This window comes from Mytilus galloprovincialis, chromosome 1, assembly GCF_965363235.1.
Source record: "Mytilus galloprovincialis chromosome 1, xbMytGall1.hap1.1, whole genome shotgun sequence".
Taxonomy (NCBI): Eukaryota; Metazoa; Mollusca; class Bivalvia; order Mytilida; family Mytilidae; genus Mytilus; species Mytilus galloprovincialis.
The window spans coordinates 43,871,984-43,884,648 of record NC_134838.1 but is presented as its reverse complement, the minus strand read 5'-3'; the positions used below and the strand labels follow the sequence as shown (position 1 = coordinate 43,884,648).

Below are 12,665 nucleotides of genomic sequence, written 5' to 3'. Positions count from 1 at the left end.
ATGTAACTGACCAATCAATGATTAGCATTTTTGTTATGTAAACAATGTTGAGAGGTGATGCGGATAAGATTCCTCTAGATTTTCCATAGACTTATTGCAAATTAATTTAATTGATATATATCGTAACCAGTTGAATATAGTAATTTTACTCTTTTAATACTGTTAAAGACACTATATAATATCTCTATTTTGATTTTTAACATACTGTAACCTCTCGTTAAAAAATTATCGGCAATATAAATAATCAGTAATCCCCTTCAAATAGATGAAAAATCTAGAGGATTCCGGATGGCATCACCTCCTGACAAATGTAAATGCCAGGATGTCCGGATCTGAGAATTGGATCTTCAAAAAAAAAAAAAAAATTGTATCAACCGACCCCGTTTTTGACACAGGCTTCTGATAGATGACATAATATTTTTTCTCTCTTGCTTCTACTTGCATAGAAAGCCAGTAAAACATTTTATTAATGTCAAAAGGTATTCCAAATAGGTTAAAATCCAAGAAATTTGCACAGCAGGTGCTTCAAAAACATTGCAAATGGCACACTTCTGGTGTTTGAAACTAATTACGGATCCGGACTAGGAAAAAACATGATAATTTTCCGGATTTCATTTACGATGTCAAAAAAAAAAAAAAAAAAAAAAAAAAAAAAGAATTCCGACCCTATTTTTCAAAATGATGTTACCGGAAACACATATCTTTTTTTTTTAAGGGCTTATATAAAAAAAATAAAAAAAAGCTTATTATTATCTGAGTTATTATTCATTCAAGAAATTCCAGCAAATTATTACACTACATTTTGTATAACACTGTAAAGGAGTATGTTCAATAAGGTCCTAAAATGGCCCCCTTTTTTAGCGTAAATTTCAAATTTGGATTTATTGACCAATATCACGATAAATTATAGCTAATACATTGATTAGATAGGATATAAGCCATTTTGTTGAAAATTTTACGTCTCTGCGTTTCATTATGACGTCACAAGTTGTACTCATATTGATTTTTCACGAAAAAATCAATGAAAATGAGTAAATTTCCAAAGATTATTTGACAGGAAACACAGCGCGTACGTCGACAACAAAGATCTTTTAAATAATGTTTGTGAAGACATTTAACATGTCTTATTTGAATATTAAGCTTGTCGACCCCTGCGCTCTATGTTTCCTGGTCCTTTATTTGGTTGAAATCCAGCTGATTTTGTCAAATTTCACCAAAATCCCTTATCTTGACCTTTTTGGGATGTAAAAATCATTGTGTTAGAATTAAACTTTGACAAAAACAGCTGTTTAACTTTCTCACATGTCTCTAAGGCAACTTAAAACAATTATTGTCTTGTAACCATGAACTTTATAATTGGGGCCAAATATGGCCCTTACCGAACTTACTCCTTTAGCATTTACATGTTTGCCATTGTTTATTATTACAGATATTTTAAGACATGTATACTTACAATGTAGATCATATGCATTTGTTGGTATTCATTTTATAATTCATTTTTCACAATAAATATGATAAAAGATATCAATATCCACTAAACAATGCAAAACCTTTGAAACTTAGAATTTTACTCAAAAAGAGGAGAAATACATCATATTTTAAACAACCTCTCTAAATGTTGAATAATATTAAACTGTTAAAGTAAATGTGTTGACATGGTTAAAGTCCAGGAATATTACAAAATTCTAGGACATGTTTTGACCATTTAATACCAGATAGATATATGATATATATAGTTCTTTGGGAAATGTGGGAGCCCTTTTGTACTAAAAAGTGTTTTTTACTAAGAAATATATTATAACTTACAAAAATGTATATATATTGACGCCTCATGAAAGGGATATTTATAACATTAAGAGGTTGTTCCCAACCTCATTATGACTTAAATGGAAAATTTTCTCATTGTCAGTCACAAATACATAGACCAGATTTAATTATTTCTTGGTGAACAGGGAAAAAATACTTCATAGATTAAAGAAATGTTAAAGTACAAGTGATAAATCAAGTTTTAATATTGTCTAAATCTACTATTTTATGTTTACAAAAAAAATTATAATCGCTAACCTTTACTTTTCAAGCTTCGCCTAAAAAATTTGCAAATTAAATATTTTTTTATTAAAATTTTCAAATCGCTCGTCCGCCCCAATTTTTGCAGTCTAAAAATCTGTAGAACACGAAATTAAATTGGTGTGGCCTAAGTTGCATAAGAAATAAGTGTAAGAGCAGGAAAACATTCTTTAAATATTTAATTTAAAATGGGATGTGTCTTAAAATTTGTCTGATAAGCTGCTTTTTAGGTGGGTAGGTAGGCAACATCAGACAATTTAAATTTTATTTTTGGTCTGAATGCACAAAAATGCATATATGTTGTATTTGAATTGATAAATTATGACTTGTGTTTGACTACTTGTTTTTAAAAGTTGCTTTTTAAAATCTATTTAGCATTGGTATGGTGTGAGGAACATGAACCTGACTTTTATACAAAACCACTTTCAAATGAATCTGTGCCGAGTGAGGGTAACATTAATGATGAGGCATACAGAGGATACACAGGATGGATGCAATATCAACATTCTATGGAATCAATGACAAAAGGCTTGGTGCATGGTCTTGGCATGCACCCAGAGTAATTATACATTTTTTTGCATTGTTTATTCACTTGGGACAAATAGCATGTTCTCTGATAAATCTCAAAGAAGCTTCATCATATTCAATTTTAGAAAAACTCAATAATTTAATTGAAAATGAAAAAAAGTTTAAAAATTGTAAATCAGAAATTAATTTCATATTTTCTCTGTTGACTCTAATTTTCAATTGTGTTATTTGAATGAAAATCATGGTCAACAGTACTAGTGAATGTTTCAAATTAGTTTAGAATTTTGAGACTTCAGCTGTGAAAACATTTAAAAGATCAGTTTTCATTACCTGGAATCTAAAACCTGCACTTTTTAGGTGGCAGAAAATGTCCTTAACCATGTGTTTAGTATAAAATGTATATCGTGATGGTATTTGGTCCGAGTACACAGTTATTTCGTAGTGCATTTCTTTTAGACAATAAATGGAAATAAAAAAATCCCACCTGCGCTTTCTCGATAATATTTTTACAATGTGTTGTTCTACCTTTGGGATAAATTATATCAAAATTATAGAAACTTTATTGGCTCTAACTTAAAATATAGACAATTTTATATTCAGGGGGTCTTGAAATCTTTTTACAGCTTCCGACATGCTAATTTATAACCTTTTTGGCAGCTTGACCAAATCACTACTTTACTTTAAAATTCATGAATCAATTTTTTTCAGTGTAATTTTTCTCCCTCTACTTTCTATTTGAGGCATAAAACATGAAGAAATAAATTTGGAAGGGGTATACAAAAAAATGGCAAGTAACACACTGTCCACTCTAGGGACTTTATGTGTGGACAACGAAAATCAAGGGACAATAACTGTGTACTCAGACCATTCTAATACAGTAACAGTTGGAAAACTGATTAATGTCCTTTATTTTGATGTGTAACCAAGTATTCTTTATTAATTATTTACCCTAAATTTTGAAGGTAGAGTTACTAATGCATGTTGACACAAAACTTTTACAAAACTATTAAGGAATTGTAAGTGATTGACGATTCTGGACATTGAAATTTTGTTGTCACTTTGGGCTTTATAATTTAGAGAAATTAATATATTCCAAGATAATTATTTATTATACATGTATATTTTTTTTTAGGGAAAATGCATTTGAATTGCTGCATACAGCTTTAAGGGAACTGTGGGAAAAGTTCCTGAACTCCATTTCATCTGGCGTTTCAGATTACTTATCTATTGAACATCTTGGTCTGATTTTGAAAAGACTTGCTGAACAAGGTACTCACTTGAACATTATTTTGTTTTGATCTGTAACTATACTCATTGAACATTTCCAACAGTGTGAATGAGCAACGTTTTCAAGAGGGGTGATTTTAATGACTCTCGAAGGTGAAATGGAGTTAATATGATAAATATTCTTATCTTTCAAAAACGTCTTTATTTATTTTAAATGTTCAGTTTCTTAAATTTAAACACAAAATTATTTGAACTTTTCTTTTTATCAAACCAAGAGGAATGATTGAGAACAACATTAACTTTTAAATTAGATTTAAGAAAATTCTATAATCATGATAATGTACATGCCACATGGCATACATTGTACATACAAAATATTGACCATATCCATGTTGCATACACACTGAAAAAATTTATATTTTTTCAGAAACTATTACCATTGAACGGAGTTTCTTACCTTTCCTAAGGTCAGGAGAACCAAATCTACTCCTCTGCAATCAAAGTAAGTTAGTAGATACAAAATTAATAGGTGTTATGGGTTTCTTATAATATTTTGGCAAATTGGTAGTTCATATTGAAATTTAAAACAAAATAGGCTATTAAACTGTTTCTAGATCTTAACGTTTATATTTTGTTTATTTTTTTAGTTACTATGAGTAACAGCCAACCTCGACTATATTTAGACATGTTTTTCACTATTCAGGGAATATAATATTAAGTTCTGGTGCTGCTAAGGTCAGTTTCACACTTACTTAAATTGTTCAACCATACTTGGTTTAATCAGTAGAATTTTAAGTTATATCTGTTATATTGGACAATCAGACAGGGGTCAACATGTTTTGACTTTATTTTAATGAACCAATGATCAATTTTAAGTTTTAGTGCCTGGTTCAGTTTCTGCGTTAACTTCATTTAATCTGTTTTTGACAAAGGTTAAAATCTTGCATCAGAAGCTACATCAGATGTATATAAATATACCTGAAAAATGAATGTACAATTCCTTAGTACAATCAGTGGTTGTACCAAATCAAAACAGTTGAAAGACCAAAATTAATTTCTAAATTGAAAAGTATTGAAATTATGAACCCTATCTACTTAAATTGAAAATTTGATTTTCATTCTTGCTTGTTAGATGAAGATAAATTTGGGTTACTTATTTATACATGTATAACTACAGTAATCTTCTTATACTTTATGATTTTCATTGTAATTTTAGGTGAGATATACAACACTGTTTTATCGCTATATATGTATAATCAGGGACCTAGAAATTACATGCCTTTACCTCAGTCAGATGAAGTCTTACTTTGTACTCCAGACACAACATTAGATATGGTAATTCTTTCAAAATTTTAAACTTGTTTTGTTTATTGAGCTTAGGCCAGAGTATTTTAATTTGTTGGTTTTTTGGACCTTTTTACCAATTTGCAGAATAATAATAAAATTGATATTTACGTCTTGTAAGATTTCTTTTTCTTTTTTTTCTGAATCTTTATAGCAACAAATTAAAAAATCTGGTCTTATGTTCCTGCTAATATAATTCTGATCATGGAGAAATACAAGTCTAACAGTTGTTCGCAGATACTCTGAATTTAAATATGTTGAAAGACTTATTTTTCGTCTTACGTTTCTCAAGTACTAAATTACTTCTGAACAGAATTATGTCATATTTGGTCAAAAGCCGTCACACAACTACTTCTTGATTCCCTATACTTTGAATATAATAATGGAACTTGGAATTTTTCATCTTAATTTTATTTTAATCCTACTAAAAAGAATTATATCACATTGCTTCTGCATGTTGGCAGTGATGTCAGAGTTGTAACTTGTGACCACTTTTCTATTAGACACCAAATTTGTCATTTCTTATGCTTTTGAATTGGTATGCTTAGCATAACAATGTGTGCATTCTTGTTGAGTTTTATTTTACATTTTTAGGTAGAGGTTTTCTGGAGGAGATCTTTATTTGCAGAAAATAGCAAGATCTATTGCTTAGTAAATGCTGAAAATTTGGATTATGATATTGCAGACAAGGCAGAAAGAAAATTACAAACACTCATGACCAGTTTGAAAAATAAAGGTAATTGAAAATAAAAAGTTAAAGACCTTCTGAAGATCTGCACAATTATTGATTGCAGATTTCAATCTTTACTACAAAGCTTGAGCAAAAATTGATACAAACAAAACATGCAAGCCAACCTGACCTTTAGACTACAAGTATTGGGAAAACAGCTGGGATCAACATCCTGCACTTGTGTTGTGAACTACAATTGTGCTACCATATTTTATGCCCCAAAAAAACACAAAATATTATTTGCTGAGAACAAAAAGTTTTGTTTCAAAAATTGTTGCAGAACCAAAGCAATACAGCTAATAGATATTTAAAGGCATCAAAGTAAATAAGTATTTATGAATTGTAGAACAATGAAAGTATAGTAAAAATATTTACTCTTTATGTGTTATTAGAATAGATTAATAAAAAAAAACAATATTTTAGGGATCATGGACATTTCTCATATATCATTTTTTCATCGATTGTCAAACCTACATTTTTGCACTTGTTTGTCAATGGGAATTAAATTTAAGGCGTATTGTTGTTTTACTTTCCCTTTTTGACATGTATTATATAATTTTTGGGATTATCAGGTGTACATAGTGGCTAAATGTTCTCCATAATAACTAAATATTTACGACATCCTCTTGATTTAATTTTCCTGATTAACAGTAATTGCTCATTAAGTGACGTTTATTGATTACTGGATTGTAATGTCTACAATGAATGGGGGATACAAATTTGAGAACTATCATCTTCTTTTAACTGGTAGTTGATTTAGAACTTTTTAGAATTTATTGGTGGTATCATCAATATTTGTGGATTGAGGAAAACTTGAATTTCCCTGGATATCTGATTTTGTTGTTTTGCCTATCTCTACAAACAAAGCAAATACAAAATTTATAATTCATTTAACATTTGAATTTGTTGTTAATTTGTACAAATGAAAGTCATGAAAATTGGTATCCAACGAAAAATATGAATCCACAATAGATTAAACTGTCAGAAAAGAAGCTAAAGAATCGTAACTCAAATGATCCTCATTATGTTGTCTGATTTGTGTGGTTTTCAATTTGTAAAAAATATCAAAAGGACCCATGTTTATGGTTCTTAAATTGTTTGTACTTTACATTTTGTTAACTAATTTATTAATTATTTTTACATAGAACTGTGTTTGAAATTTCAGGTAGAATGTACAAGCTGGTAATCGTATGTTGCACAAACAGTGAACAAAAATCTGTTATTGTTAGGTCTTTGAATAAATTTTACAGACCTAGTTTTCGCCTACCAAACATTCAGAATATTAATCAGCACTTGCTTTGGAAGTTGAAAATCGCCAATACTGGATATGACGCTAGTTCTGCAGCTGTAGTAGATTTTGATGGGTAAGTTATTTTATATTCAGTTGGGATATACAATATTTCAAGGGAAAGTTTTTCTAGATTTATTTAAATGGATGGCTTTATAGCTTGCTGTTATTTGTGAGCCAAGGCTCCATGTTGAAGGCTTTGACCAATAATGGTTTACTTTTTATACGACCGCAAAAATTGAAAATTTTTTGGTCGTATATTGGTATCACGTTGGCATCGTCGTCTGTAGTTGGGCGTCGGTGTCGGCATCCGAAGACTTTTGGTTTTCACACTACAACTTAAGTATAAGTGAATAGAAATCTATGAAATTTAAACACAAGGTTTATGACTACAAAAGGAAGTTTAAGATTGATTTTGGGAGTTGAGGTCCCAACAGTTTAGGAATTAGGGGCCAAAAAGGGGCCCAAATAAGCATTTTTCTTGGTTTTCGCACCATAACTTAAGTATAAGTAAATAGAAATCTGTGAAATTTAACACAAGGTTTATGACCATAAAAGGAAGGTTGGGATTGATTTTGGAAGTTTTGGTTCCAACAATTTAGGAATAAGGGGCCCAAAGGGTTCAAAATTAAACTTTGTTTGAATTCATATAAAAATGAATAATTGGGGTTCTTTGATATGCCGAATCTAGCTGTGTATGTAGATTTTTAATTTTTGGTCCCGTTTTCAAATTGGTCTACATTAAGGTCCAAAGGGTCCAAAATTAAACTAAGTTTGATTTTAACAAAAATTGAATTCTTGGGGTTCTTTGATATGCTGAATCTAAACATGTACTTAGATTTTTGATTATTGGCCCAGTTTTCAAGTTGGTCCAAATTGAGGTCCTAAATTAAACTTTGTTTGATTGTAACAAAAATTGAATACTTTGGGTTCTTTGATATGCTGAATCTAAACATGTACTTATAATTTTTATTATGGGCCCTGAGTTTTCAAGTTTGTCCAAATCGTGGTCCAAAATTAAACTTTGTTTGATATCAACAAAAAATGAATCCTTGGGGTTCTTTGATATGCTGAATCTAAACCTGTATTTAGATTTTTGATTATAGGCCCATTTTTCAAGTTGGTCCAAATTGTGGTCCAAAATTAAACTTTGTTTGATTTCAACAAAAATTGCATATATATGGGGTTCTTTGATATATGCTTAATCTAACCATGTATTTAGATTTTTTATGTTTGGGCCCAGTTATCAGATTGGTCCACATTGAGGTCTAAAGGGTCCAAAATTGAACTTTATTTGATTTCATCAAAAATTGAATTCTTGGGGTTCTTTGATATGCTGAATCTAACCATGTATTTAGATTTTGGATATTGGACCATAATAGGTAATGTCCAATTTAAAATTTAAAGTTTTTAAGTTTAAGTTCTTAGACCACATTCATTATGTGTCAGAAACCTGTGTTGTGTCAACTATTTAATCACAATCCAAATTCAGAGCTGTATCAAGCTTGAATGTTGTGTCCATACTTGCCCCAATGTTCAGGGTTCAAACTCTGCGGTCGTATAAAGCTGCGCCCTGCGGAGCATCTGGTTACAAAGTGTGACTAGGATTTAGAGTTTTCTCATTGGCACTCATACCACATCTTCCTTTTATCTATTATTTTTTTAGGGGGGGGAGGTTGATGGGGGGTTGAAATTCATTGATGAATTTTGATTCTATAATTGATAGTATATTTAAAGTTTGAAATAACTCCAATTTAATGAGATTATTTAATTAACTACAAGTACAATGTATTGCAGATGTACTGTAAGAGTTGTAAAGTCTAACAGAGCAGGTGTTGGAAAAACACTTTACAAAAAAAGAATGGTTACAGAGCTCACAAGATTGACTCAAAGAGGTTATCTTCAGAGACCAAACAATTTAACCATTCCTATACATAGCAAATCAGTTAATGTTGATGAAATAATGGAACAACTTATGAAAAGAACTTCTCTACCAGGAAACCAACAACCAACAATATTTCACTTTGATATTTCTAGTGAGGTAAAGTTTTTTTTATATTTTATATTTTTATATTTTTACATACCGGTATGTTATGTTATTGTAACACTTTTATCAAGTTCATAGATAAAACCTAATTTAAAAGACATCATAAATGAAAACTTACTGTCAGTTTTTGGCAAAATCTTATCACAACTTGCAAAAATGAAGATTTGGTATGTTTGTGACAAATTGGGCAAATTACCCTTGTTATCAAAACCCCAGATTTTTTCAATAATGCTAGAAAAAATTGATAGAGAATTGAGGTATTTCTCTAAATTTTTGCTGCATTTTTCTTTTCTAGTTTAACTACACAACATAGAAAAAAAATAGGACTGAGCAACACAAATCTAAGTTCTTCATTAGTCAAAACTTTAGAATGACAGAAAATGTTAATATTGCTTTTCTCTGATTGCCTCTGAAAAAGTAACCATGCCTGATAACCTCAATTAAAAAGAATATATTATTCCTTCACAGATCATTGGAAAAATTAAAAAAAATAAATTGCCTACTTCTTATTTCACCATTGAATCATATGCAATATGTTTAAATTTGGGATGATACATAGTTTTCATTTGAGTTGATACAAAAATAAAAACTAGTTGTTTTTTGAAGCCATGATGTCACAAAAAATGCATTTATGATGACACTTAAAAGGCCGCTTTACTTAAAACATTGTTGTGACGTCATTCAATTGTTTGACCCGTTCTTTATTTCAGTGAGTGAACTATCATTTACCTGTGATCACCTGTAAGAAACCATTATGTTACCTTTAGCTGTCCAATATTTTTAAGAATAGCCCTCCTCTTTCTTCAAAAATATTGGACAGCTAAAGGTAGCATAACGAATTCTAACAGGTAAATGATAGTCCAATCACTGAAATAATAAAAATATTAATTACCCTAATTGTTTTCATCATGTAAAAAAAAATACAACAAAAAGTACAAATGAGAATTCAAAAACACATTTGATTAAAGTCACCTTCCAATACAATAGTTTTGTCACTCATCAAAACGGTTTCTTGAGGAAAAAAAATCAATTTCAAATTGATTTTGAACACTACCAATACTTGCATCACAGCCATTTTTCTCATGTTGTTGGGTTGTCTCTTTTAGCACTAAATCAATAAGTTGATTATGATCCTTGTAAGTATTGTTTTTGTTGCTTTTATGAATTTCTTTTTTCAAAACATTTATCCTCATCCGTTTTAAAAATATCAAAATTGACCTCTGTTGTTGCTCTTAATCTTCCTAACATCATCTTCAACTACAATTAAAATGAAAATTAGAGGCTCTAAAGAGCCTGTGTCGCTCACCTTGGTCTATGTGAATATTAAACAAAGGAAGCAGATGGATTCATGACAAAATTGTGTTTTGGTGATGGTGATGTGTTTGTACATCTTACTTTACTGAACATTCTTGCTGCTTACAATTATCTCTATCTATAATGAACTTGGCTCAGTAGTTTCAGTGGAAAATGTTAGTAAAAATTTACAAATTTTATGAAAATTGTTAAAACTTGACTATAAAGGACAATAACTCCTTAGGGGGTCAATTGACCATGTTGACATAATTTTAGGTCTTACTTAGCTGAACATTATTGCTGTTTACAGTTTATCTCTATCTATAAAAATATTCAAGATAATAACAAAACCAGCAAAATTCCCTTAAAATTACCAATTCAGGGGCAGCAACCCAACAACAGGTTGTCCGATTCATCTGAAAATTTCAGAGCAGATAGATCTTGACCTGATAAACAATTTTTTTTCAATGACAGATTTGCTCTAAATGCTTTGGTTTTTCAGTTATAAGCCAAAAACTGCATTTTACCCCTATGTTCTATTTTCAGCCATGACAGCCATCTTGGTTAGATGGCCAAGTCACCGGACACATTTTTTAAACAAGATACCCAAATAATGATTGTGGCCAAGTTTGGTTTAATTTAGCCCAGTAGTTTCAGAGGAGAAGATTTTTGTAAAAGTTAACAGACGACGGACGCAAAGTGATGAGAAAAGCTCACATGGCCCTTCGGGCCAGGTGAGCTAAAAAGACAATAAAGTAATGTTTCTAAAATTTGATCAATCATGCCGCAATACAAGGACCATAAACAACCTAAACCTTATCCTGTGTACAAAGTGTGAATCTATAACTGCCTTCTTGAACTAGGGGACTATAATACCGGTATTTTTTAAAAATAATATTCAGGTATAGGCGTTGATTTACAAGTTTTTATGTCTGATTGTATTGCTTAAATATAATATAATGCAACACTTCGCTTATAAACGACGATGGATATGGGAAGCAGAATAAAGGAAGACATTACCACATTTAATCTGTCAAACAAACCAATCGTGTGTCTGATTAGCACTTTGTTCGCAGTGATCGTTTTATAAAAGTTTGTTTTTTTCAAAAGAAAATCGAGACAGAATAACGTTTCGGTAACATTTAAACAAAACACAAGGGACTCAATACACAAATAAACGGAAAAATAGTGACACGACCTTGAAAAAAGGAAAAACACAGAAAAAAGGGGAGTATTTGGTGGTACCATTTGGGTAAACAATAACAGTCTCTTGAAAATTCAAACAAAAGAACATAACCGATTGTATGTTGTTATCCCTTCATTCCTTCATATATATGAATTAAAATCGACTGTGGTGCACTCGATATGGTTCAACAAGAACCTGTCTTCGTATTGCTATTCTTTTTTTTCTCATTCACCTAGTAAATAATAAAACCCGAGAAGAACCAAGAAACTAATAGGAGAGAACTACATTTTGAAATATAATATATATAAAACTTGCCATTTTTAGCTGCTTTGATTATATCCTCTTTGTAATCCACACTGGAATAATGTATCTGAATAGATTCTGAATACAAATTTGATTTTAATCCAAAGTTTAAAACAATACAATCACTAATAACGACATCTCTTTCTTCGTTTTTGCATTACCAATATACTTTCATCACTTTATCCAGTTTGAAATACAAAACACATGTAAAGGTATACATGGAAACTATGAGCGAAAACTATGAGTAGTCCTTGCGCACACAAAATTCATGAAACACATACCCTGTGTCTTATTCTTCATGTAGCAATACATGTTGTTTACCTTCAGCTGTCCTTTCTTTTTTTCATTTTTTTAAAGTTGAGCTACTGTTTAAAGGAGCCAACATGTAGGATATATTTTAATGTAAAGAAAATTTATTTACAAAACAATTTTCATACTTGATGAAAATAAATCTTTGTTTGCTTTTTCTTTTGTTTTACCTTTTTCGACGTGTTAAACAATGTTTTAAGTAAGATATAAGCCTCTAACAGTTCATTCTGTAAAATATTGACTGTTATCTGCTATATATATCCCTTACTGAAAAACATGCTTTGGTCAATATTAAAATAAAATTCTTAACATCAATTAACACTACCCTCAGAATTTTTATTAT

General features: G+C 30.3%; 1 protein-coding gene across 1 annotated transcript in view; it reads left to right on the top strand.

Annotated features, from left to right (window-relative positions):
* Nucleotides 1-12,665, top strand: part of LOC143060974 (E3 ubiquitin-protein ligase rnf213-alpha-like) — a 170,144-nt gene that overhangs the window by 54,710 nt on the left and 102,769 nt on the right. The window contains exons 21-27 of the mRNA XM_076233657.1: nucleotides 2,443-2,626; nucleotides 3,728-3,864; nucleotides 4,250-4,324; nucleotides 5,039-5,157; nucleotides 5,761-5,902; nucleotides 7,062-7,260; nucleotides 8,982-9,225. Coding sequence (XP_076089772.1) covers nucleotides 2,443-2,626; nucleotides 3,728-3,864; nucleotides 4,250-4,324; nucleotides 5,039-5,157; nucleotides 5,761-5,902; nucleotides 7,062-7,260; nucleotides 8,982-9,225 — 1,100 coding nt within the window. The remainder of the gene's footprint in view (nucleotides 1-2,442; nucleotides 2,627-3,727; nucleotides 3,865-4,249; nucleotides 4,325-5,038; nucleotides 5,158-5,760; nucleotides 5,903-7,061; nucleotides 7,261-8,981; nucleotides 9,226-12,665) is intronic.